At 38.3% G+C, this 23,033-nt stretch overlaps 1 protein-coding gene across 1 annotated transcript in view; it reads right to left on the reverse strand.

The window, feature by feature from the left end:
- LOC103038474 (teneurin-1) overlaps positions 1–23,033 on the reverse strand; it is a 382,057-nt gene that overhangs the window by 29,225 nt on the left and 329,799 nt on the right. Inside the window, exon 24 of the mRNA XM_049484363.1 lies at positions 9,548–9,702. Coding sequence (XP_049340320.1) covers positions 9,548–9,702 — 155 coding nt within the window. The remainder of the gene's footprint in view (positions 1–9,547; positions 9,703–23,033) is intronic.

The raw sequence follows: 23,033 nt of genomic DNA on the forward strand, positions 1-23,033 counted from the left end.
GAGGTTTCTCGGTTAGAATCCCATTATAACAGGGAATGATTCATCTGGAAGAAGCAAGGCCCCCCAATCGTGCCACGCCAAAGAAGAGCGAGTAATTTATGCTTGCGAGGACAGCTATTGATCATATCCCGCTCTGATTCCCAGCTCATCGTGGAACAGCTGTCTCAGATTTAGTGTCCTCACCTAGTTCTGCCCGATTCCCTGCTGATGCTGCGTGGGCCTCGTGAGGATGCATGGTGGGAAAGCCAACAGTGAGCTTTAACGTCACACGGATGCAGCGGAAGAAAACCGGAGAGAGAATTGATTCAGAGACATTGCTCTGTCATTCTCCATTAGATCTCCCAATCTGATGAGCTGAGCATGTTAATGTCAGGACATGCTAGTGCAGCTCAAAAAATGAAAATTAGGACATTATATAGATGTATTATGCACAGAGTGATCTAGTTTAGTTTTTTTTATTGAGGAAGCGAGAGAAGAGGACAAAAAAGACAATAGTAAAACTGAAGAAAAGAAGAGATTTGGCAATATCCCGTATAAAAGCACAAAGGTAATAGACAAAACAAACGTACAAAACCAAACAAATGGGTCCAGCCCCAGAGTGATCTATTTTAAGCATTTATTTATTTTATAGTTGATGATTGAATGAAAACCCAGAAAATCTGAATATTATATTCTAAGACCAAATTGGTTCTTTTGGCAGTGTGGGCAGTGTGTCAAATCCTGCTGGAAAATGAAATCCGCATCTCCATACAAGTTGTCAGCAGACAGCAGACACAATCTCAATTCAAATTCAAAAGAATTCAATTCGAATTTAGGGTCATGCTCAATACAATTCAGAATTTTGTACAACCCTGGCATTCGTGCATCTCTAGTAATAACCATGAAAGCTTCACAACAAACTGAAATCTGAAATCTGAATCTGTAGTTTCTTCAAGAGTGCCTTCTCTAGAGTAGAGCGTCGCTCAAAGCACAACACCTTTCCTTCTTCCCTCGCGTGAGAGAGGCCCAGGTATTTAGACATCCGGCTTTTCAGCTCAGACCTGAAAGTGTCCATCGCCTCTTCTTCCTTTTTTCCTTTTTTTTTGGTGCGAAGTGCAAAAAAGACCATTGTGTCTCATTCGTTCATTATTCATGTGACACTCTGGCAGCTCGGAACGTCTCTGAAGGCTTTGATCTGATGGGCCGGTAATCAAAGTTTCATAAAGTGAGAGTCCTCCCCCCCTTCCCCCCCTGCACTCTGCACTTTATACTAAAGCCTGCGGTACTTCATGAGGCGGGGATGGAAGGGCCGGGGTGGTAAAGCGTGAGGCGAGATAAATAAAACAACAATGACTGCTACAACTTTCCGCTGCGCCCCGAGAACAGCCGGGTCCGCGAGGGCCGCGGTACTCCGCTAACCGGCTGCGAGGGAGGGAGGGGAAATTAGTATGGATTATGCTAATTGCTGTATGCATGTTGTAGGTGGGTCAGTACGGTTTGGAACAAGTGTTAATCAGAGGCTAATTGTAAGCAGTCTCCCTCCCCCAGCTCATCTGCGGGAGTTTAGTCTGAGCATGCGGTTCGGTGGCCAACTCGCTGCTGAGACTGGAGGCTGCACACTGCTCGTGTGTGTGTGTGTGTGTGTGTGTGTGCGTATGGTTGTGTTTCTGTATATGTGGCCTGTGGGGAGGGTGGACCTGTGCCATGTGAGGATCTGCGGTGTGTGTGTACGCATATGTGTGTGTGCACAGCTAAAAAAGAAACTGTGCGTGTTGTCCGAGAGCCCAGGGCTTGAGAAGGCTAATGTGTCCTGGTCCAGCTGATCTCTCTCTCTCTCTCTCTCTCTCTCTCTCTCTTTCTCTACTCCCTCGCTTTCTACCCCCTCCCTGCAGGAGTAGGCTCTAGCGTTAGGTGCTAAATAATACATTAGAGTTTTGACAGGATGTAATGTGCTGCACTGGGGTAGCGGGCGCCCGCATGCCTGCTCCTCCTCTGCCTGCCTCTGCTAGGCCGGTCAGACAGGCCAGCCTGTAATCAGAGCTCAACAAGCCCACCTCCAGAAAAGTTCCAGACCACCACAACCTTAACTCTCTGGCACAGACAGGAAGTTCGTATATGTGGAACAATTAAAGTAAACTTTTTTGGACAATGAAACTGAAACCTGGTTTTAGAGCACAATAATTGATTGTGGTGACGGACAGTTCTGGTGGAAACAGGAGAGTTGAGGTGCACATTGAATTCTGCCGTGATTTGATCAGCCGTGGTTTTATGTTTTTTGGATACAATCCGGGTTAACATCCCTTTCAGACAGCTTCCTCTTTTAGCGTCCACAGTTAATCCTGTTGGATGTGGTTGGTCCTTCTTGGTGGTATGCTGACATTACCCTGGATACTGTGGCTCATGATGCATCTTGCTGTCTTGGTCACAGATGCGGCAGCAAGACGTGCACCAACAATTTGTCCTCTTTTGAACTCTGGTATGTCACCCATAATGTTGTGCTCTTACCCTGCTAATAGAACCTTCACACTCTGCTCTTACTGGTGCAATAATGTGCAATTAATGAAGATTGAACACCAGGCTGCTCCAATTTAGACATGAAACCTTCCACACTGAAATGACAGGTGTTTTAGTTTCATTGTCCAACACCTGTATATGCTTAGTATTAATTTGTGAAACTGTGCTTTTTATGAGAAAAATATACTTTACTAAATGTGTCCGACGAGCAGATATTTCTGCATTTAAGAAGCTTTACGGAAACATTAATTTTGTGTTCACAAATTAAAACTGTGATGATGAACTTTTATGTGTTAAAATTACACCTAAAAAGTTTACTTTGGTTAGTTCAGTTCAGTGAAAATAGGTAAAATAACTTTAACAGCTGATCCTTGCACCAATTTTTTTTTACAGTTTTTTTTTTTAACACTACTCAAATAAATACGATGTTATATCTATACCTTAATCACACTTTTAATATGTTTTTAATGTGCAGTTGGCTAGTCCAGGCTAATCCAACATGCTAACATGGCATTAGCATGCCGATGACTGGGCTCATTAAAAGTTGCTAACATGGCATTAGTAGCCATGCCATGCAACCAGAATCATCATCAAACGTTACCAATGAGGCGTTAGCATGGCAGCGGCCAAGCATACTCAACGTTGCTAATGCTGAATTAGCATTAGCAAGTCTGACCTGGTTCATCCGTCATTGTTTTGCCAAGGTAACCAATAGGCAGATCCCTCCGGCACTTAATCCCTCCAACTGAATGGCTCTTTTGCTTCAAGTATGGTTAGCTAACCGTGCTAAGAAAACCTGGCACAGCCCAGTTCGCAAATGTTCCATGCCGAAACGTGTCAGTGTGGAAAAGCCAACAAAATGGGCTCATTCGCAGCTCTGAAACGTTTAGCTCTGCATTGGAAAAGCAATATTTAGAACTTGAACAGCTCTGAGATTAACAGAAAGCTTCTTTTCTCATCATTAGCAAAAACAAGCAGAGAAAAAAGTGATAAAGGCGTGAAAAGAAAGACAGAAATGCATCATCTCTGCAAGCTTTCTCTCGCACCCAAAGCATTGATGAAATCACAATCATAGACGAAAAAAAAAAAAAAAAAAACGGACTGCTTTCCAGCCTCCAAAATGTAACAGCTGTCCCCGAGCCCCGCTGAAAGGTCACCACGCTAATGAGCCATCCCTGGCAGAGAGGCGGGTCACAGAAGCCCTGCCTTTCAGGTGGGATGTGCAGTTGAGGGGAATGCATGTGAATGTGGGTCAGTGTGTTCCAGTAACAGGAGAGAGAGCAGGTCTGTGAGCCATCTCTGCCCGGCTCCCTCTGTGGAGATGAGCGTGCCCCAGTATTCACTGTGTCTCTGTGGTGCTGCTTAAAGAAACAGCTGAAGAAAAAAGTACAATAAAATAAATCTGATTTATATAACAAATCAGCCAGGGTGTGTGTGTGTGAACACACTTCTTTAGTTCTGTAGTGAAGCTACAAGGCTAATAATGAACAATAAGGACACTTTAATTTACTTGTTTCTTGGTGTTCAAAAACTCCAGCAGCACTGCTGTGTCTCATAGACTTGCAAATGATTTTCTTAGAAAAATCCACAGAAAATCCACAAAAAAAAACAAAAATGAAAGCAAAGACTGACAAAATCCGAATTAAAATAAATTTGAAATCCCTTTTTTCTTTTGATTCTTAGTATTTTGATTGCAGATTTAATTCTTTTGCACAACACTTTTGGAACAACATTCACTTCATATAGTCAGCTGTATATCCACTAACACTACTAGTGAAGCCACAACACAAGGAGGGTGAAGACTAGCACACGCCTACTATGCTACATGTAAAATCAGACTAAAGCTCGGAGGAAAGCCCAGCGCCTCGGTTCCGATACATCAGCTCACAGACGCAGCCTTGTGCTGATCCACATCACCCTTTTGGCGTGATGAGTGAAAAGAGCACCATCAACTGTAACCACCCAGAGAAAGAGCAATGCCAATTGTGCTCTCTCAGGGCTCTGGCAGCTGATAGCAAGCTGCATTAACAGGATTCAAACCAGCAAGCTCCTGACCATAGTGGCAGCGCCATTAGATCGCTGGACCACTTGGCTTCTCTTGCACAAAAAATATTTGATTATTATACTACTCCTACGTCTAATAAGAGAAACTAGATGTGCAAATAAAAAATGAATAAGTAAGTAAATAAATAAATAAATAAATAAACCATCTACCATCTCTATATCTGTTGTAAACATGCCCACTCAACGCCCACAGTAGTGCAGGGGTAGTCTCTAGAGAGAGTTTCAGATCTGAAGACCAGGAAAGCCCCTCTGATGAAGTATCCTGAAGGTAGGAGGAACTTCGGAAAAAGTACAATTCTTGAGGGGAGACCGTTTAAAACGTTACCACTGAGCGAGCCAACTTTCTGCTTGGATGTTGAAAATTGCATCAGTATTTATCAGCCGTGAGCGACTACATCGGTGCTGGTAATGCGGCGTGACATGAGCACAACATGGAAAATACATATTTTATAGACGCATTTGTTAATGCTGTTTCTTACATTGTGAGAGATTGTTATCCGAACAAAAGCTTCAACACCCAAATGCTTGGGTGAATTACGGGTGATTGGCACATAAGGGCAAATGGGATAGCTTAGCTATATAAGGGTTTTTTTTTTTTTTTTTTTAAGTTAGTTGACATTGTTCAAAGTAAATCTGTATTCATTTTGGGGCTCCAAAAGATTCAGCAGACCTATGCCCGGATCAGACTACACAAATGTAATCTAATTAATCACAGCAATATTCTTTGATTAACTCTGATTAATCGCACTTGTTCAAATTCTTAAGACACATATTTTATAGTCAATATTTAAATGTAAATAAAAGAATGAACATAATAAATGTAAAATGCACAGTAATTATATTTATATTAGTGGTGTCAATTAAAATACTAGTATATACTAGTATGTTTTGTGCAGACTTATGCCTGAATCAGACTACACAAATTTAATCTGATTAATCGCAGCAATATTCTTTGATTAACTGTGAATAATCACACTTGTTTAATTTCTTAAGACTTATATATTATGGTGGATATTTTAATGTAAAAAAACGTGGGGTGCTGGAATAAAGAATGCATGAAAAATTGGATTAAGAAAACTTTTTTTATTACTTCATTATAAACATCTTAGTATGGTTGTAAGAATTTCTGAATTAGAGCTTAATTTGCTGAGTATAAAAGAGCGTTTTCACACCTGTAGTTTCTATGGTCTGGATCAGGTGATGAGTTTGGAGTTTATTTGGAGCATTTCTCCCTCTGTTTGGTTTGGTTTCACACAGGCATAAACCTAAACGCACCAAAATGCGCACCAATAAACCATGCTAGAACATCGTCTCTTCTGGTTGGTCGGAGCTGTCTGGCGCGGTAGCAAGAAAGAAAATATAGTGAGAAGATTCGGTGTTCCAGTGTGTATATCTGTGCAGCACAGATGCAATAAATGGAGTCTCACGACTGCAAGCAGTGACCGCTGCACATACCGTGCTCCTAGTGTGTAAACCGCATGGAGCAGCAGAGACGGTGTTTATTCATAGCAGTATATTATCTGGCTAAAATATCAGATTAAACTACACCTTATTAGCAGTTTAGCTGAATTAAAAAGAAGTATATTATGGTGGAAGTTGGGGTCAAACTTTGTGGCGTAATTAATTGCGTTAAAAAATAAATAAATAACGTGTTTACTGACTCCAAATTCATGTTGTGCGTTAATGCTTTAATGTTGACAGCCCTAGTTTTTATATCATGAGAGTTTTATAAAATTTTATTTTAACAGTCGTAATATATCACATTTCTATTGCCAATAAACAGCACTAGCAAACGTCTCTGCTAAATTGAGGTGTAAAAATCAGAATTAATTTACACAAACATGCAGTTTCCAAAATGATATTTGGTGGCAAACTGGCAACCCTTAAACATCAAATGTATGTTTACTGATTGACTGGTGATTTTCGGTTATGAGGGAAAAGTATATTTAGGGCAAGTTACTTGCAAGCAAGGTTCAAAGTCTGTTTCTCTCTCTCTCTCTCTCTCTCTCTCTCTCTCTCATCCATTCCCTCTACCCCTCTTTCAATTTCCTTCTGGGTAAATGGAGAAAGCATGCAAGAGTAAATGCAGCAAACCTTGGCAACAACAACAACCCAAAGCTCAGCCGGAGGGAGCAACATGACCTTTCGGACTGAAAAGGTCCCCCTGCCCAAAAAGGAAGCGGCTCGTCATTTTGCCACCATAACTAATCAGGGTGTCCGTGCGACAAAAATAAATAAAAAATTACCATCTACTAATTTCACGTGAAAAAATAAGAATCAAGAATATTATTTTTACACAAGAACGACAGTGGACACGTAAAGAGGCATAAAGTGGGGAGCAAGAACCAAATACATATACATATATGCTTCATGCTCAAATATTGAATATCTGCCTCTGTTGTTGGAGTATAATATATTTTATAGAAACATATGCAAGAGCATCCAAGTACCCTACACTATGTACAGAAGAATCAGTAACTACATGCTACTGTTGGTTGTTAATTACCCAGCTATATTTGGCAACCTTCCTGAAGCTCAGTGATTGCCTGTTAAGCAGAAAAATAGCCACATTTCCATGGTTGCAATGAAAAATGAACTATACTGTCAGTCCTGTTGCTGACTGTCTCGATTTTACATCAATTAGACTTAATATCACTTGCTGAGAAGAATCAAAAAAGGATGACAGGAGGTCAGAAGGTTTTCAGGGGCAGGATAGGTGCAGTATTGGTGCCTCTTGTAAAAGAAAAAAAAAAAAACGCTGAAATAGTACACTCTAAAAAACAGAGGTACGATATGAGTACTTTTTTGTACTCAAAGGTACACTCTTCATATTTTTACCCTAAAAGTACAATTTTGGTCTTTAAAGGGTCAGATTTGTTCTCTCTGAAGTACAAAGTCATTTCTAACAGCACTAAGTACAGATTTGTACCATTTAACCTGCAGCCAAAAGGTAAATTCAGTATTCTGTATCACTGTACTGATAAACAATATATATTTTAATTGCACATTTTTTTATTTGAAAGCCAGACAATTTTGGATCATCAATTTTTTAATCATATTCAGTTAATGATGATGTTTATAATCTTTATAATCTTTACTGGCACAAAAACCATGGGTACAACAAAGGACTTTCACTGAAAGGTACTTTTTTGTACCTCAGTAGAAGGTACCGCCCCAGCGACAAGCTTTATAGCCTTTTAAGTACAAATCTGTACTTCCTTTTCTTAGTGTGTACTGTACTTAAGTTACTTACGTTAGTTTGGAACCATTACTTTGTAATAAATCACTACTTGTTTGTAAATAAAATTATACAAATTTGCATGTATACTGAGTATACTAGTCATATGTTATTTTCACCACTATTTAATACAATTTAGATTACAATTTAGAAATCAGTTAGATTTGGCCCATTTTTATCTGCGAACGTAACCTACATACAATATACGTTATTGTGTGTATCTGCAGGATACAGTATATGTGGTAACCCCTGCTCTCTTCCTTGTTTAATCTCAATGATAAATATTAAATTTAGGCTAAAACAGGGGGGTTTCTACTCCAAATCTGAAAAAGACCACTTCACCAGCGGAACACACAGGATCACTAACAAAGGGAGAAGAGCAAGCACTGCTCTGGGCTTTCCTCCTCACACCTCATGACAACAGCTGAAGGCGGCCAGGATGGAGCTAACGCTGCTAGCCAGGCGAGGGTTTTGATTTATTTCAGCTGGGCCAGTACAGGTGCTCCCCAGGCACCCAGCAGCCTTCAGACTTGCTGTGAGGCACACTTCTCATTCCCTCCAAGCCTCTCGGCTGCGGCGCTGGCGGGGCTGGCGGGGCTGGTGGGGCTGGGGGTGATTGGCGTCGGGCTTGCGTCCCCTGCTCCACCGTGCGATGAGCTCCTGTGATGAATTGTTTGATTCTGGAAGTGGACTAAAGCTGTGCTTACTGTAATTGTAGTTTGCAAGACTGTACTGCTATTCAGTGCATCAAATTGATGAGGCTATGCACTTCCCCAGATGCAATCTCTCCTTGCTATTGTTGCGACGTTGGACTGGTGGTTTTCAGGGAATGTTCCTGAGATTCAGTCTAGAAATTGCTTCACACACCTGAGCCTGGAGGGTATTATTATCACTGCCATTTCATAAGCACTATAAGCTCAGACTCCCATAGCAAATGATGATGCCACCAGAGCTGTGATAAAAGGGTGACGGCGAGCATGTGCTTCCTTTAAAACTCATAAACCTTAAAACAACTGCATCTTTAAGAAGTGCAAATAATGCATCTTTACCAAAGAGCTAAATATGCTCTATCATTGCACTGATTGATTAAGGGGGAGAGGGAGGACCTTCTCAGAAAAAGCAAGGCTAATTATGGACTTATGGGCAAGTATATATTTGCCCACTTATAGTTTTCTTTTTTTTCTTACATTTTTTTAGATTATCAAACAAACTTTAGTAACAGACAAAGATACTAGACAAAGTGTTTAAATAATTGAATTAATTAAGAAAACAGCTATCAGGACAAAAGTGGAAACTTTTGGAAGGTGTGTTTCCCATTACATCTGATGTAAATAATGCATTTTCACCAGATATAAGCTAAATAAGCACCTGACTCTTAAAGGCAATGGCACGTGAAACACTGATTGGTTATTGCACATTCTGCCCAATACACACCCATGGTTAATAAAAAAAAAATGAGTACATCCCCTTTGCAAGTATTTAGCCGCAAAAGGCATACTTTTCCCATTGTTACGAAAGCAAAGATACACTGACACAAACTAAAACAAACCTGAAGATTTCTAAAATATGGCCAGTCAGTCCATAGAGTACATGGACTAAATAAAAAATAAAAAAAAATCTGCAAAGAAGAGTGTAAAAACGATGTTTTATATTTAATCAGGTTATCTTTGTCTGGTTTTAATATATGAGAAATCGTTAGATGGGAAATACTTTTTTCACAGCATGTAGTGTGTATATACGGTGTGTGCACACCTGTGTTATGTCCATGCGGGCGTCGCAGCTGAGAGGCTGGGTAGACATCAGGCCGTTGGAGCCGATGAAGGTGGTGAGCACTCCTCGCTCATTGATCTTCTGAATGGTGGTCCCGTCCACAAAGTACACAAATCCCCGCTTGTCCACTGCGATACCTGCACACAGGGAGGGAGTAGAGCTTTTGTGAGTGAGTGAGTGTGTGTTGAGTGTGTACTTGTGTGTGTGTGTGTGTGTGTAAGAGAGTGTGTGTATGATTTAGAGACAGAGGAGGGAGGCTTATCCCCATTCTGTCAGACACTGTGCTCAACAAATGTCACTTTCAACAAACTCATTGCACCGTGGCAATGTAATTATATTTCCTTTCCATAGAACACTAAAAGGATTATAACAATGCAAAGGAAAGAAAATAAGTCATTTGTGAGATTAGATTCTAGGAGTAAGGCTTTGAAAACAAGAGTGCTTAGGACTGCATAAAAAGCGGGGGCCGGCGTTGGCGCATTGCGGCAGGAAGGGCCTTTTTCCTCCCGCTATTTGGTGAATGGCGGTGAGCGGCGAAAACATGCGGCACGGGGAAGCCGGAGTGCACGAGAGCTGCACGTGGTGGAAAGGTTAGGGCGAGCGATGAATCATCCAGGATGGGCGATAGGCAACCTTCAGCTCACATTTCCATAGACCTAAATGGGCCCTTCACTCAGCCACGGTGACTCACTTTCATGATGAACCGGCACCCTTCCCCACAATGCACGCCGCTCAGCCTTTTACGACTGGAGCGCAGCTCCCTGGCCCTCTGATCACTCAGGAGGAAAATGAATCAGTTGTGCATATGCAGGGAGGATGGAAATCGCATGCAGGACTGCAGGATGAGGTGCTGCCGGGCGGCGCATCCGCCGTTGCACCTCACTCTCACCTACGAGCAAAGAGTTTTAAAAAATCTAATACACCTCATACTGCAAATCCTTTAACTGAGAAGCCATGGTGGCTTAAAACCACCACAAGGTAAAAGGTACACGGTGCTACATCTCACATACTCAATGTATCTGGATATTTTTAAAGTTCTCCTTTTGCTAAAATCCACTTTTTCTTGTTCTGTGGAAATGTATATGGATGCTGCATATGAAACTGTTCTTCAGCCTCCATTGACTGCGGTAGCTAGTAAAAGAAAATTCTCAGAAATACGAGTTGATCAGTATAGAAGATAGAAACACCTGAGCACTTTTTTTCACAAAAAAAACGGCTCACATGGCATTCATTCATTTATACCAGAGACCACAACTATTAGACATTTTAAAATGAATGAAAAAACAATAATGTTCACCACCACTGTTGTTTTATTCTATAAACTAAGGACAACATTTCTACCAATTTCCAAATAAAAATATTGTCATTTAGAGTGTTTATTTTCATAAAACGAAAAACGATGCAGAGCTTTCAGACCTCAAATAATGCAAAGAAAAGTTCATATCCATAAAGTTTTAAGAGTTCATAAATCAATATTTGGTGGAATAACCCTGGTTTTCAGCAGTTCAGCTTGATCAGTTTGATGGCTTGTAATCATCCATTTTCCTCTTGATTATATTCTAGAGGTCTTCAATTTGGTAAAATTAAAGAAACTCATCATTTTTTGATTGGTTTCCAGAGCTATATATGTTGTAGGCCTGAAATGTAGGAAAGGATGTACAGTACCACTCAAAAGTTTCTTTTTATGATTTTTAACATCATAAATGTATTATTTTATTGAGCTGAAGGCTAAACTGGATTTCTTACAAGTTTTCATTGAAATAGATTTTTTTGTGTTTACATTTTTTGCCCTACATTTTAAATAAAACCCCATTATGTTTAAAAATATATTAGCTATTGAATACTTAACAGTTTTTTACATCCCAGGAAACATACCAACAAAACACAATATACTTAGCTACCTCATCAGTGCTACCAGAGAAGAAGAAAAAAAGCACCTAAAGAGCGTCTAGAGAGAATACCTATTTAAGAACATGTTCTGGCTTAGTCAGACCGAGGAACTATAGGAAACCATGGCACTGTTATTGACACATTGCTACCACTGCTACAGTTTACTAAATTAAAAGATATCTATAAAATTGTAGTGCTACTGACAAGATGACTTTTTGGCTTTTCCCAAATATTATCTTCTGCCACTTTAGTTCAATTGTCCAGAAAATACTGTATTTTTCGTACTATATGGGGCAGTTAAAATCCAAACTGCCAAAACATCAGTGTGAATTTTAATCTGATGCGTCTTATGTATGAATTCTACCAGTCAGGTTGTAACTCCACTCAACAATCACACTGAGCCCATGAGTCGATGATTCAATGAGTCAATGAGTCAACACCCTACGTGGGATGGGACTTGCTGTTGTTTTTTTTTTTTGTTACTTTTGTTTTTTTTTTCTCACAGCTCAGGTTCAGAACACTCTCAGAAGAGAGAAAATCTAGAGCAATGGAGAACAAACGGGCAACAAAAACAGCCCACAGCTTGCACCTTCGCTTCAGATACGGCGGGAGGTGATGCAATCTGCAGGCAGGCACCCCTGCTGGCTGCAGTGGCACCACATTTGTCATGCTGTTTTATGTGGGGGCATCTCGAAACCCACCCCCCCCATTCGCTCGCCCGCCCGGCGGGCCCTCCACGTGCGGCGCCGGCCGAGCCCGAGCCTTTTGACTTTCCCTGCAGTAGGACTGTCCTCTCTTTGCGCGGCTAATGAATTCCGCCGACTGTCAGGAGGAGACACAACAGGGTCACAGCATTGCTTCTGCGTGGCAAAGGTGAACCCGGCGCCGCTGCCTCCTGGCCCCTTCATCATCCGCCCGACACTGATAGATTATGCGGTGGAGTGAGGCAAAGGCTGCTACCAGCAACCCCACTTCTAATGCCCCCCCCCAACACCACACCTCCAAAACCCCACCAAACCCCCCCTCCCCCCAGCTTTGCTGTCACTGCATGGCCAAGACTCTTCAGCATGTATCTATGACCAGAGTCCTGAAACCAGCTAAGCACAACTAAGCACATCTAGCTCCTCCACAGGTTCTTGACTTGAGATTAGGGCTGCAGCGATTAGTCGATATAATCGACAACGTCGATTATTATTTAAATTTGTCGACTACAAATTTCATTGTCGACTAATCGTTCATTAACGCATTACACAAAGTGCTGAGGACAGAAACGCAATGGAAGATGGGTAAATGGGTAAATTTTACATTTTTAAATTTTTAATCACTACGAATCAGTACTTTCCATTTTTAAAACAACATCTACACATTTAAATGGCTTTTAAATCTCATGTTCAGCTGTTTCTATCGTTTTTACAGATGGAGGACATGACAGAAATAATCGTTGACTAATCGACTAATTGGAAATATGATCAGCAGATTAGTCGATGACCAAACTAATTATTAGTTGCAGCCCATTTCATCTTGAGATAGGAATCTGCAAGATATATATACAGATATTTTCCAAAAAAAAAATCTGCTTTGTAAAATGAAGTGTAATGGGATGGAGTGCTACAGACTAGTAGCTCTCCAGCCCAGAGGGTTGTTGAACCCAATTGCAGAACAGTTGATCTCAAAGCACGTAAACCCAAGAAGAAAGAAAAAATACACAAACGCAACTCACGCGGGAATACACCCATATAAGGAGTTAAGGAGCCGAAGAACGAAGAGAGACAGGGGAGGAGTGTAAACAAAAGCTGGCCAGAGAAGCTTTTTATATATTTTTTTCATTATCATTCATTATATTTTAAACAACCTCACGGGCCAGATGTTAAGGGGGATATTATACATCTTTTTACACAAGTTAGAATACTGTAGGTCTATGGGCTATAGTACAAAACATGTTTACTCTCACATGAAGATAAAAAAAAAATACCTCAACAGTTATATTATTACCAATTTCAATCTCGTTCAATATGAGCCTTTTAAGGGCTCTGTCACTTTTATGCACATAAGCTATTGCTGGCCACGCCCTCAATTTGACCTGTTTTAAAGTTTGAAGATCTAGTATGAAGATTCAGTATGAAACTTATTCTGCTTGCCTTAATCAGAGTAATTAATATACAATGTGAAAATGGTTCATCTCATATATTTGCGACAACCACCCCCTGCAAAAACTAAAACTAAAACTAAAACAAAATTGCAATGTTATGTTTCAATGTTATATTATTATGTAAAACTATTGTTTTATATGTTGGTCTTTAAAAAAAAAAATAATGAAGTAGTGAAACATTAGAAAAGTTTGAAAAATGAACATTTTTGTTTTTATGATAAAAGAGTTGTGAATTATCTTAATTGAACTTTTTACTGTTAGAATTAAGAAGCACTATTGCACTAAATATTGATAGAATAATTAGCAATGGAGTTAGTAAAATGTAAAATATTTACACTGCTTGTCTTGTAAGGTTTTTTTTTTTTGGGTGGGGGGTGGGGGAGGGGGTTCAGACATCTTTTGGATAATTAAACATGCACCGGTTCAAGTTAACCCCGGAACACCATTGCTGTTCCTGAGAAATGGACATAAAATCAAACATTACTTGGAGACTGGCAAGTCTTTGGAAATTGTGTGACAGTGAATCCATTTTAGTTTTAAATGCGTGCATCATTTTTTTTTTTATTCAATTGCTGTTTTGAAGGCCATGTTGTGCAGTTCCAGGAACATTTAATCAACAGGTTGAGTCAAACTTGGTTTATAAATAAATTATAAAATAAAAAAAAACCCTGATAATTTATGTTGGCAATTACCTTCCATTTAGAGCAGCACAGCAAATTAGCTGCATTTATTATTTTTATTATTTATTTTTTCAGAAGGTTTTTTTTTTTTTTTATAAAAATAGCAGAAATACGCCTCGGGTAATCGTTCCAGTCATCTGCCATCCTGTGTGTTTTTATAAAAGCTTGATTTCCAGCCTCCTCCCACTGGGAGCGTTCTTCAGCATTAATAACCGCGACAGAGCCGGACAGAGCTGAGAGGCTGAAAACTGCAATCGACGACTTCTCAACCAATTCTCAGCTCGGAAATTACTAAAGAAAATGAAGCTGGTCTGTGTTGATTACTTTTTTTCGCACCGTCTTCTAACGCCAGTTTGCAGCATTTTCACACCGCGCAACAAAACTGATGTCACATTACCTAAAATAACTGCTTATGCAGCTAACCAGTATTTGGCTCGGCGCTTCCGAACCAGTTCCTGTTTTAAACGCGTGCAAATTATTAAATAAATAGAAATAGAGAGATAAATAAATAAATAAATGAATAAATATCAGCTGGCATAATTTGTTTTCATGTTTCTGTTTAAAGAAGGGGCTGCGATCTGCACCGAGGACGGCTCGTGTCACAGATCTGACTTTAATGTGATGGTCTCAAAGGGCCCGGGCTAATCTAAATCCAATTAGCAGAGGGAGTGGAGAGCTTTTTACAACCAGAACGTCGCCTCTGAGACAAAAACGCGGCTGCAAGCTCCCTCTTTTCCCTTTTTCTAACCGCCACTGACAGTTATTGTCGTCGCCTCTTGCCATCCGACAAATTTACACCTCAGAAGCACGAGGAAGAGGGGCTTTGAGCGCTCTCAATTACTGATTTCTGTTTGAAGTAAAGTGTATTCCTCATTTTTTTTCACTGAGCTGGTTATCAGACAAACACTAATTCCTAATAGCTGATAAAACGCGTGCATGCTTAATGGGTTTAGCTTGTGTAGCAATTCAGTTCCTAACACCCCTATCTACTGTTGGAGTTTTAAAAACACTCAAGGCCCTATATTAAAAATCTATAGTGCGCCAACTGCATCAATTGCACATCGCTTAGCTTGATTTAGGGCACATGTGCAAAAGGCATGTTTTAATTTTCTTAATTATTCATGGGTGTGGTTAATTTTGAGCATAACGTAAAATAAACCAATCAGTGTCTCACTTGTCATTTCCTTTAAGAGCCAGATGAGCTCTGACTTTGGCACGTTCATATCTTAACAGTGTGGCGCTTTTGTGCGTCTCAGCAGAGACAGATACTGACCTGCTCGTTCGCGATGTGAAGATACACCAGCAGCTCATTTAAGATTTAATGGAATTAAGGGAAGTTATTTTATTCTTTATTCTGTTTATTGTTGAGTTAAAAGTCGGGTTTGTGCTCCGCAGTGCGCTGGGAGCACCTATAAAAATGGACTCTGATGATTATTGACTGTTGTCAGGGTTTTAATCAGTCAGTGGAGCTCCTGTGTTTTTTTCACCACCAAAATATATACAAACACGATAGAAATGTACCTGAACACACCTCACTTCCAGACGGAACTACGGAGGATGAACAATGAAACTGAAACACCTGGTTTTAGAGCACAATAATTTACTGTGGTAACGGACAGTTCTGGTGGAAACAGGAGAGTTGAGGTGAACATTGAATTCTGCGTGATTTGATCAGCCGTGGTTTTATGTTTTTTGGATACAATCCGGGTTAGCACTTGAACATCCCTTTCAGAGAGCTTCCTCTTACAGCGTCCACAGTTAATCCTGTTGGATGTGGTTGGTCCTTCTTGGTGGTATGCTGACATTACCCTGGATACCGTGGCTCTTGATGCATCACAAAGACTTGCTGTCTTGGTCACAGATGCTCCAGCAAGACGTGCACCAACAATTTGTCCTCTTTTGAACTCTGGTATGTCTCCCATAATGTTGTGATCATTGCAATATTTAGAGCAGAACTGTGCTCTTACCCTGCTAATTGAACCTTCACACTCTGCTCTTACTGGTGCAATAATGTGCAATTAATGAAGATTGAACACCAGGCTGCTCTAATTTAGCCATGAAACATCCCACACTAAAATGATGACATGTTTAGTTTCATTGTCCAAGGAAGTGGTCATCATGTTATGCTTTATCTTTATCTGTCTATCTGTGAACCCAAAAATAACCTGAAAAAAAGGTTGGTATCAATTAATTTGAATGGTTTAGGGTTGATGTATGGTTGAGGTTAGGCTTAGGCTTAGGGTTAGGTGTAGGCTTATGTTGTATATTAAAATTAACATTAACATTTAACTGAGATTTTAGTTTTTTAGTATTTAATAAACATTCAGTTGGATGTTAGTTGAGTCATCTATAATGAACCATCCAAATAAAGTGTAACCAAAAGGTCATTAAAGAAGAGAAAACCTGAGACAGATACTATGTGTGTGTGTGTGTGTGTGTGTGTTTGTGTGTGTGTGTGTGTGAAAGCAGGGGTGTGTGTTTTGACAATGACAGTATGAAAAGTTCATCAGGATGTGGTTTTTCCTTTTCTCTGAATGCGTACGGCAACGAGCTGTTCACAGTTTGAGGGAGTGTTTTTTTTATGCAACAATGTAGCAGGAAGCAACACCTCAACAATGAGCAAAAGGCTTCGTCTGCCGCACGATTAGTGAGGGGGAGGGTGAGGAAGCATTTCCACGCCCACGCGCCGCACAGATACAACGGCAGCTGAGATTTCAACACATACCTTTAAATAATAATCATTAAAAATAATACCACTGATGACTGATGGTGGAAATATATTCTAAGCACAGAAGAAAGGGGAACTTGTTGTGAAATACTTAAGAAATCACGCATTATGGTGATTTTTTTAAATGACAAACCATTAAACTAATGGAAAAAAACTAATTTGAGTTGCAAATTGAGTTTTTTAGGTGCAAGGTAAAATGTCATTTCTGAAGCCTTTAAAAAAAATGATGGTCAGTCAATACGAACAATTTCACAATTTTTTTAAAGAAAATATAATCAAGTGCAGTCACCGCAAAGACCGTCAAGAACTTTATGATGGAACTGGCACTAATCAGGACCACCCCAGGAAAGGAGTAAAGCCTAGTGCATCCCAAATTATATTCTTAACAATAAAATTTGTAATATTTTAACATTATAGTCGTTATAGCTTTTAAAAAAAATAATGTTGTTGGTGTTTTGGGGACTCTGTGGGCGTGGCCTAAGCTTTTGTACTTAATGGCTTTATTTTTTCCCCTTTTTGCATTACTTTTACTTTTATTCTTTAGGTAATTTTGGAACCAGTACTTTTTTTTTTTCAAACACTTTTACTTAAAGAGTATAAAGTTTGAGTTGATACTTCAACAACTTCTAAAGAAGTATTTTATTAAACCCTATTATGTATTAATTCTTCTGACCCAGATTTGTCAGCTTGTGGTTTCTGCAGAACATAAGGTTATTATGACAGAGAAGTTCAGGGGAACTGTGGAGGTCAAGATGATATCATAAAGACCAAGAAAACCCTCTGGGAGAAGAGTGTCTATACTGGTGGTACACCACTACCTCATCACAAAACATTATCACAATCATTCCACCAATAACACTGGTGAAAAGGACAATGCTGTAGGCAGATGAAGTCACTCAAAACAAAACTCTTTAACCACAAAGAAGTTTCCCAACTGTGAATCATGGGGGGCTCTATCATGCTTTGTGGGCGTTAGCATCTGTGGCATTGGCAATATGAAACTGTTATATAACAGTATAATAAATCAGCAGTAGCAGTTAAAAAGTTTGGACACACCTTAAAATCAATGATTTTTCATAATTTTAAAATGTTCTGCATTGTACATTAATATTAAAGTCATTTTCTAGTAAACAAAACAGTGTTAAACAATCAAAACTATTTTTATAAGCTTTAGATTATTGTTAGATAGCTTATATTAAACAGTTTTGCACATCTTGGCTTGATTTTCTCAGTTAGCTTTATAAAGAAGAGTCACCTGGAATTCAGGCTTTCAGTTAACAGCTGTGCTGAACTCATCAAGAGTTAATTACTTGAATTTCTTGATTCTTAATGTTTAAAAGGAAAGTTATGAAGAGGTAGAGTTACAGGTATACAGTAAATATATATTTGAGTAATGTTCTAGTATATGTTCTCATATTATGATAAACAAAGAAATACTCAACTAAGTAAAGAAAAAAATGACTTTAACAATAAATGAAGGTCAGTCAATCTGAAACATTTCAAGAACTTTAACAAAACAAGTATCCTAAAGTGCAGTTGCAAAAAAGACAGTCAAAAATGCTATGATGAAACTGGCACTCATCAGGAGTGGCCCAAGAAAAGAAGAGCAGGAGTTTCCTTTGTTGTACAGGATATGTTTATCAGAGTTACCAGCCTCAAGATAATATATTTTTGTTTGTTTAACACTTTTAAGTTACTATACGATTCTTTCCTTTATATAGTTTGGATGACTTTAGAATTCAATTGGAATTCAAAATAGTTTAGGAATTAAGAATAACTCAGGGATTTTATCAAGTAAATATAACAATAAATGTTTCAGTTTTTATTAGACGCAATTTAGTTTTATTTCAGCTCCTCTTTTTTATTCTCTTTGGGTGACTTTTTCAATATATCTATAAATAAACGGAAAGTCTTAAAAGCTTCTGATCATCCAAGTAAAAAAGACAGAAGCTTCAAGTCCACTGGAAAAAAAAAAACTCCACTTTGAATTTGCATTATTTAAATACGCCAACGTTACACATGAATACAACAAGTTACATCAATATTCCTGCCAAAAGAGTTCAAACCTATAGACAGAAAAACGGGTTGATGCAACATATTTTTCTGATGTGCAACCAATTGAAACAATTGCATCACAAGCCAGTTTTTTTTTTTTTTTTTTTTTTTTTCAGTGCACTGTTTATCTGGTGGGGGCAGCTTTGGTGGTCGTCCAGGTTTTTTCTTTGTTTGTTAGGAGTCTCATTTTTCTTCTGTCTCTCTCTAAAATAATGCTTTAAGTACAGTTTCAAACACATTTTCCCATTTATTTTTCTTTAACTTTTTTCTGCCTTATGGAAGTAGTTTTTTTTTGTAGATCTAATCTCTTAGAAATATCTTTTATCTGCACCCTAAAAAAAGGCTTCACCAGGATTTTATTATTATTATATATACATATATATATATTTTTTTTTCAGTGGGGGTAATGTGTCTGTATAGGGCAATGACAAATCAAAGAACCATCTGAATTAGGGCACATATATATGCACAATATACTATGCAATATATATATATATATATATATATATATATATATATATATATATATATATACATATATATATATATTAGAACAAGGCTTTTGTATAGCAGGAAATCACACATATTCCAATGATAGCAATATATTGTGCAACAGTATATTGTATAGCCATAAACTGAAATCATATCAATGTTCTTTGTATACAAGAAAACTATAAACTATATTACTGTGATTTTCGCACTATAAGGAGGACATAAAATCCTTTAATTTTCCTAAAAATCTACAGTGCACCTTATAATCCGGTGCGCCTTGTGTATAAATTTTACCAGTCAGGTATTAAGTAGCAGTAAAGCCACTCTGCTGAAGTACAGAGTTTTACAGGACTTCAGAGAAGTTTCTCCATCACCAAAGGCTGGAGTAGTATTAGCATTAGCCGCTAACCGCGCTAAGTATTAGCTCTTTCATCATTCAAAGGTGACTATTATCGGCCTGTAGCCTGCTGCTTATCCTAGCTAGCATTGCTGTAGCAGCATTAGCATTATCTGCTAACCACTCTAAGCGCTAGCTCTTTTGCTCTTTTGCCGTTCAGAGGTGAGTATATCGGACTGTAGTCTGCGTGTTTATCATGTTAAAACAAGCTACGTCTGACCAAACGCTAGCTAATATCACCCTGGCTTACTGTAAAACACTCAGGGTTCCCTAGTGTTGCGCTGTCGGACAGCTTAAGGGGAAATCTGGAAATTTAAGCTTACTGTAAATAAGCAAAAGCTCTTTGCTTACAAAATAAACATTTTTATGGAGAGAAATCTGTGTAGATTAATATCTAGTGCTGTTAGTTTTTTTTTTTTTTAGAGTTACAGTTTTGCTTACTTAACTTATCTTAGCTTTGCAGATCTGAGCACACCCATGTTCCTTACTAGTAGCACATAATGCGCCTTATAATCCGGTGTGCCTTATATGCGATAATATAAAATACTGTACATACTGTATATGCATGCAAACATCCATATAGGACAAAATAAGTCTTAAATAAGTCTATATTTGTCTAATACTCGTTTATGCTTTTGTATAATGTGTCCACATTAAGGTAATAGAAGATCAATAAAAATTAAATATGTGCTGAATTAACCTATACCACAGCCACCACTACTGTAGTCTGCTATTCCTGCTTTAATTTAATATTGTATCAAATCTCAATTTGCTTGCAAAATCCTTTTCAAAACCATTTAAGTCCACATTCATTACATTTATTAAAACTGATTTTGAGACAAACACGATTTACTTTCCCTGACATTTCCTGACATTCAGATCATTCAACTTCTTGGCTTTTGCTGATGGATTCCCGATACCATCATCGCTCGTCTCAAACCTCCTCCTCACAGTGAGACTGCGGCTAATGTGCCCAGAACTCTCTATAGATCCTTCTAGTTATATAAATATATATATAAAGAATAAATGAATAATGAATATATCCTGTAGGAGGGTACAGTGTATATAGAATAGGTTCATATTATTGAAATTCAGCAGACGGTCCAAATTAATTATATGGTATTAAGCTATTACATAAGTACAGCATCATTCTTCTCTGCGTGATGATGTTTCGCATGAACTCATGGCTTTAAGCCGGAAAAACCTGAGGCCTGCCGCCTCCACAGAGTGGAGCGAACGTGTGTGTGTGTGTGTGTGTGGGATAACGACATGCAGAAAGGTTTAGCCCTGTATTTAGTAGGTGCATGCTGCGACTGTAATGAAGTTTTTTTTTTATATTATTATTTTTTTTTAATTAAGTTTTATAAGACATCACAATACAAACAAGGACATCCAATATAACAACACATCTCATTCCTCAACCAGCAAATTTAACTCCATTATTTGTACTTTATAGTGGACACAGCTTTTTTTTGTTGCTAAGGCAATTAATAAAATCAATATACAAGTTAAATTCAGCAAGAAACGCATTAAAAAAGAGTTTACCTTTACTAAATTTTAATTTGTGTTAATAATATTTTCCAAAGAGGATTATAAGATTCAACGTAAAGTTGATTTTAGAGACATTTTATTACATTTTATGTAATTCACTTTTTTTTTTTAATAAAAGGATTTAGTTAGAGTTTTCCAAAAATATTCTGAATAAAACCAATAATACATTTTTCTGGATGTTTGATAGATAGATAGATAGATAGATAGATAGATGGATGGATGAATGGATGGATGGATGGATGGATGGATGGATGGATGGATAGATAGATAGATAGATAGATAGATAGATAGATAGATAGATAGATAGATAGATAGATAGATAGATAGATAGATCAGTTAGAAATATAAAACTATAGAAGATTCTAATCTAAGATATGAAATGTTAACTATAACTTATAAGATATAAATAAAATCAAATAAAAATAAAAAATGCTGAATGATGAATATATACATGAATATATAAATATATATAAAAAAAAAAAGTGTAAAAAGTAACCAGCTGTAGATATGAGGTAGTGCAGTAATACAGAATAAAATTAAGTATACTAAACATAAACCTGTGAAAGTATTGTATTTAAATTAAGTGTGAATAGTTTAGTGCCAAGGAGTGTGAATGTACAGGATTTACAGTAAAGAGTAAAGCAAAGTTTGGAGCAAAAAAAAAAAGTTCTGCTCTTTTTCTATACATTTAGCAAGATTTTAATTATATGCGTATATATATCAGCAGGATTTTTAAATGCACTTCTCAAAACTTACAAGAGATTGACCAAGTTTTCCTCCAAGAGATTTTTGTAAAACGAATGAATTAACTCCAATATGAAATCCCTCAAGGCCTGATTTTTCTTTTGTTATAGAATACTTCCCTAATATGTTAATTAGAACAGTTTTCATAAATGCTGATTGGATCGTAGGCAGGAGTGCGCCTGGTGTGAACAGGATTCTACAGGAGTGAACTTCTGCCTGAGTCTCCTGCCTCGTCTCCTCAGGGGAAAAATTTAGCTCATTACAGACCCGCAGCCTATTGTTTCCCCCAGATTATATTTCACCTATTACCTCCCAACGCAAAAAAAAAAAAAAAAGACAGAGGAAGAATTTTGAATGTCTGGCTCGAATTGGAAATGTGATAAGATGAGGCAATGCAATTACTCACACTGTGTGCCTTAGCAAATTCAAACCGGTAAAATATATAAATAAAGAGCGTTTCAACAGTTGATTTAAACCGGGCCCTATTATTTCGGAAATGGCACCGAGGTAGGCCATGTGTGACCAGAAGAAACAGACTCAGCGATGTTGAGACACACACACACACACACACACACTTACACACTGCGGGGGAAAATTCTGTTACAGTTGAACAAGTGAAACAAGTACAGTGAAATTACAGCAACAGAACAAGTGAGAAGACTGCAACCACTACAGGCAGGGTGAGCACTGGCCACATGACATACAGAAATACAGAACAAAAAATAAATAAATAAAATAAATAAATGCATTGCGTTTGTAACGGCTTGACGCAGGAATCAAGG

This window comes from Astyanax mexicanus, chromosome 10 (genome assembly GCF_023375975.1).
Source record: "Astyanax mexicanus isolate ESR-SI-001 chromosome 10, AstMex3_surface, whole genome shotgun sequence".
Classification (NCBI taxonomy): domain Eukaryota; kingdom Metazoa; phylum Chordata; class Actinopteri; order Characiformes; family Acestrorhamphidae; genus Astyanax; species Astyanax mexicanus.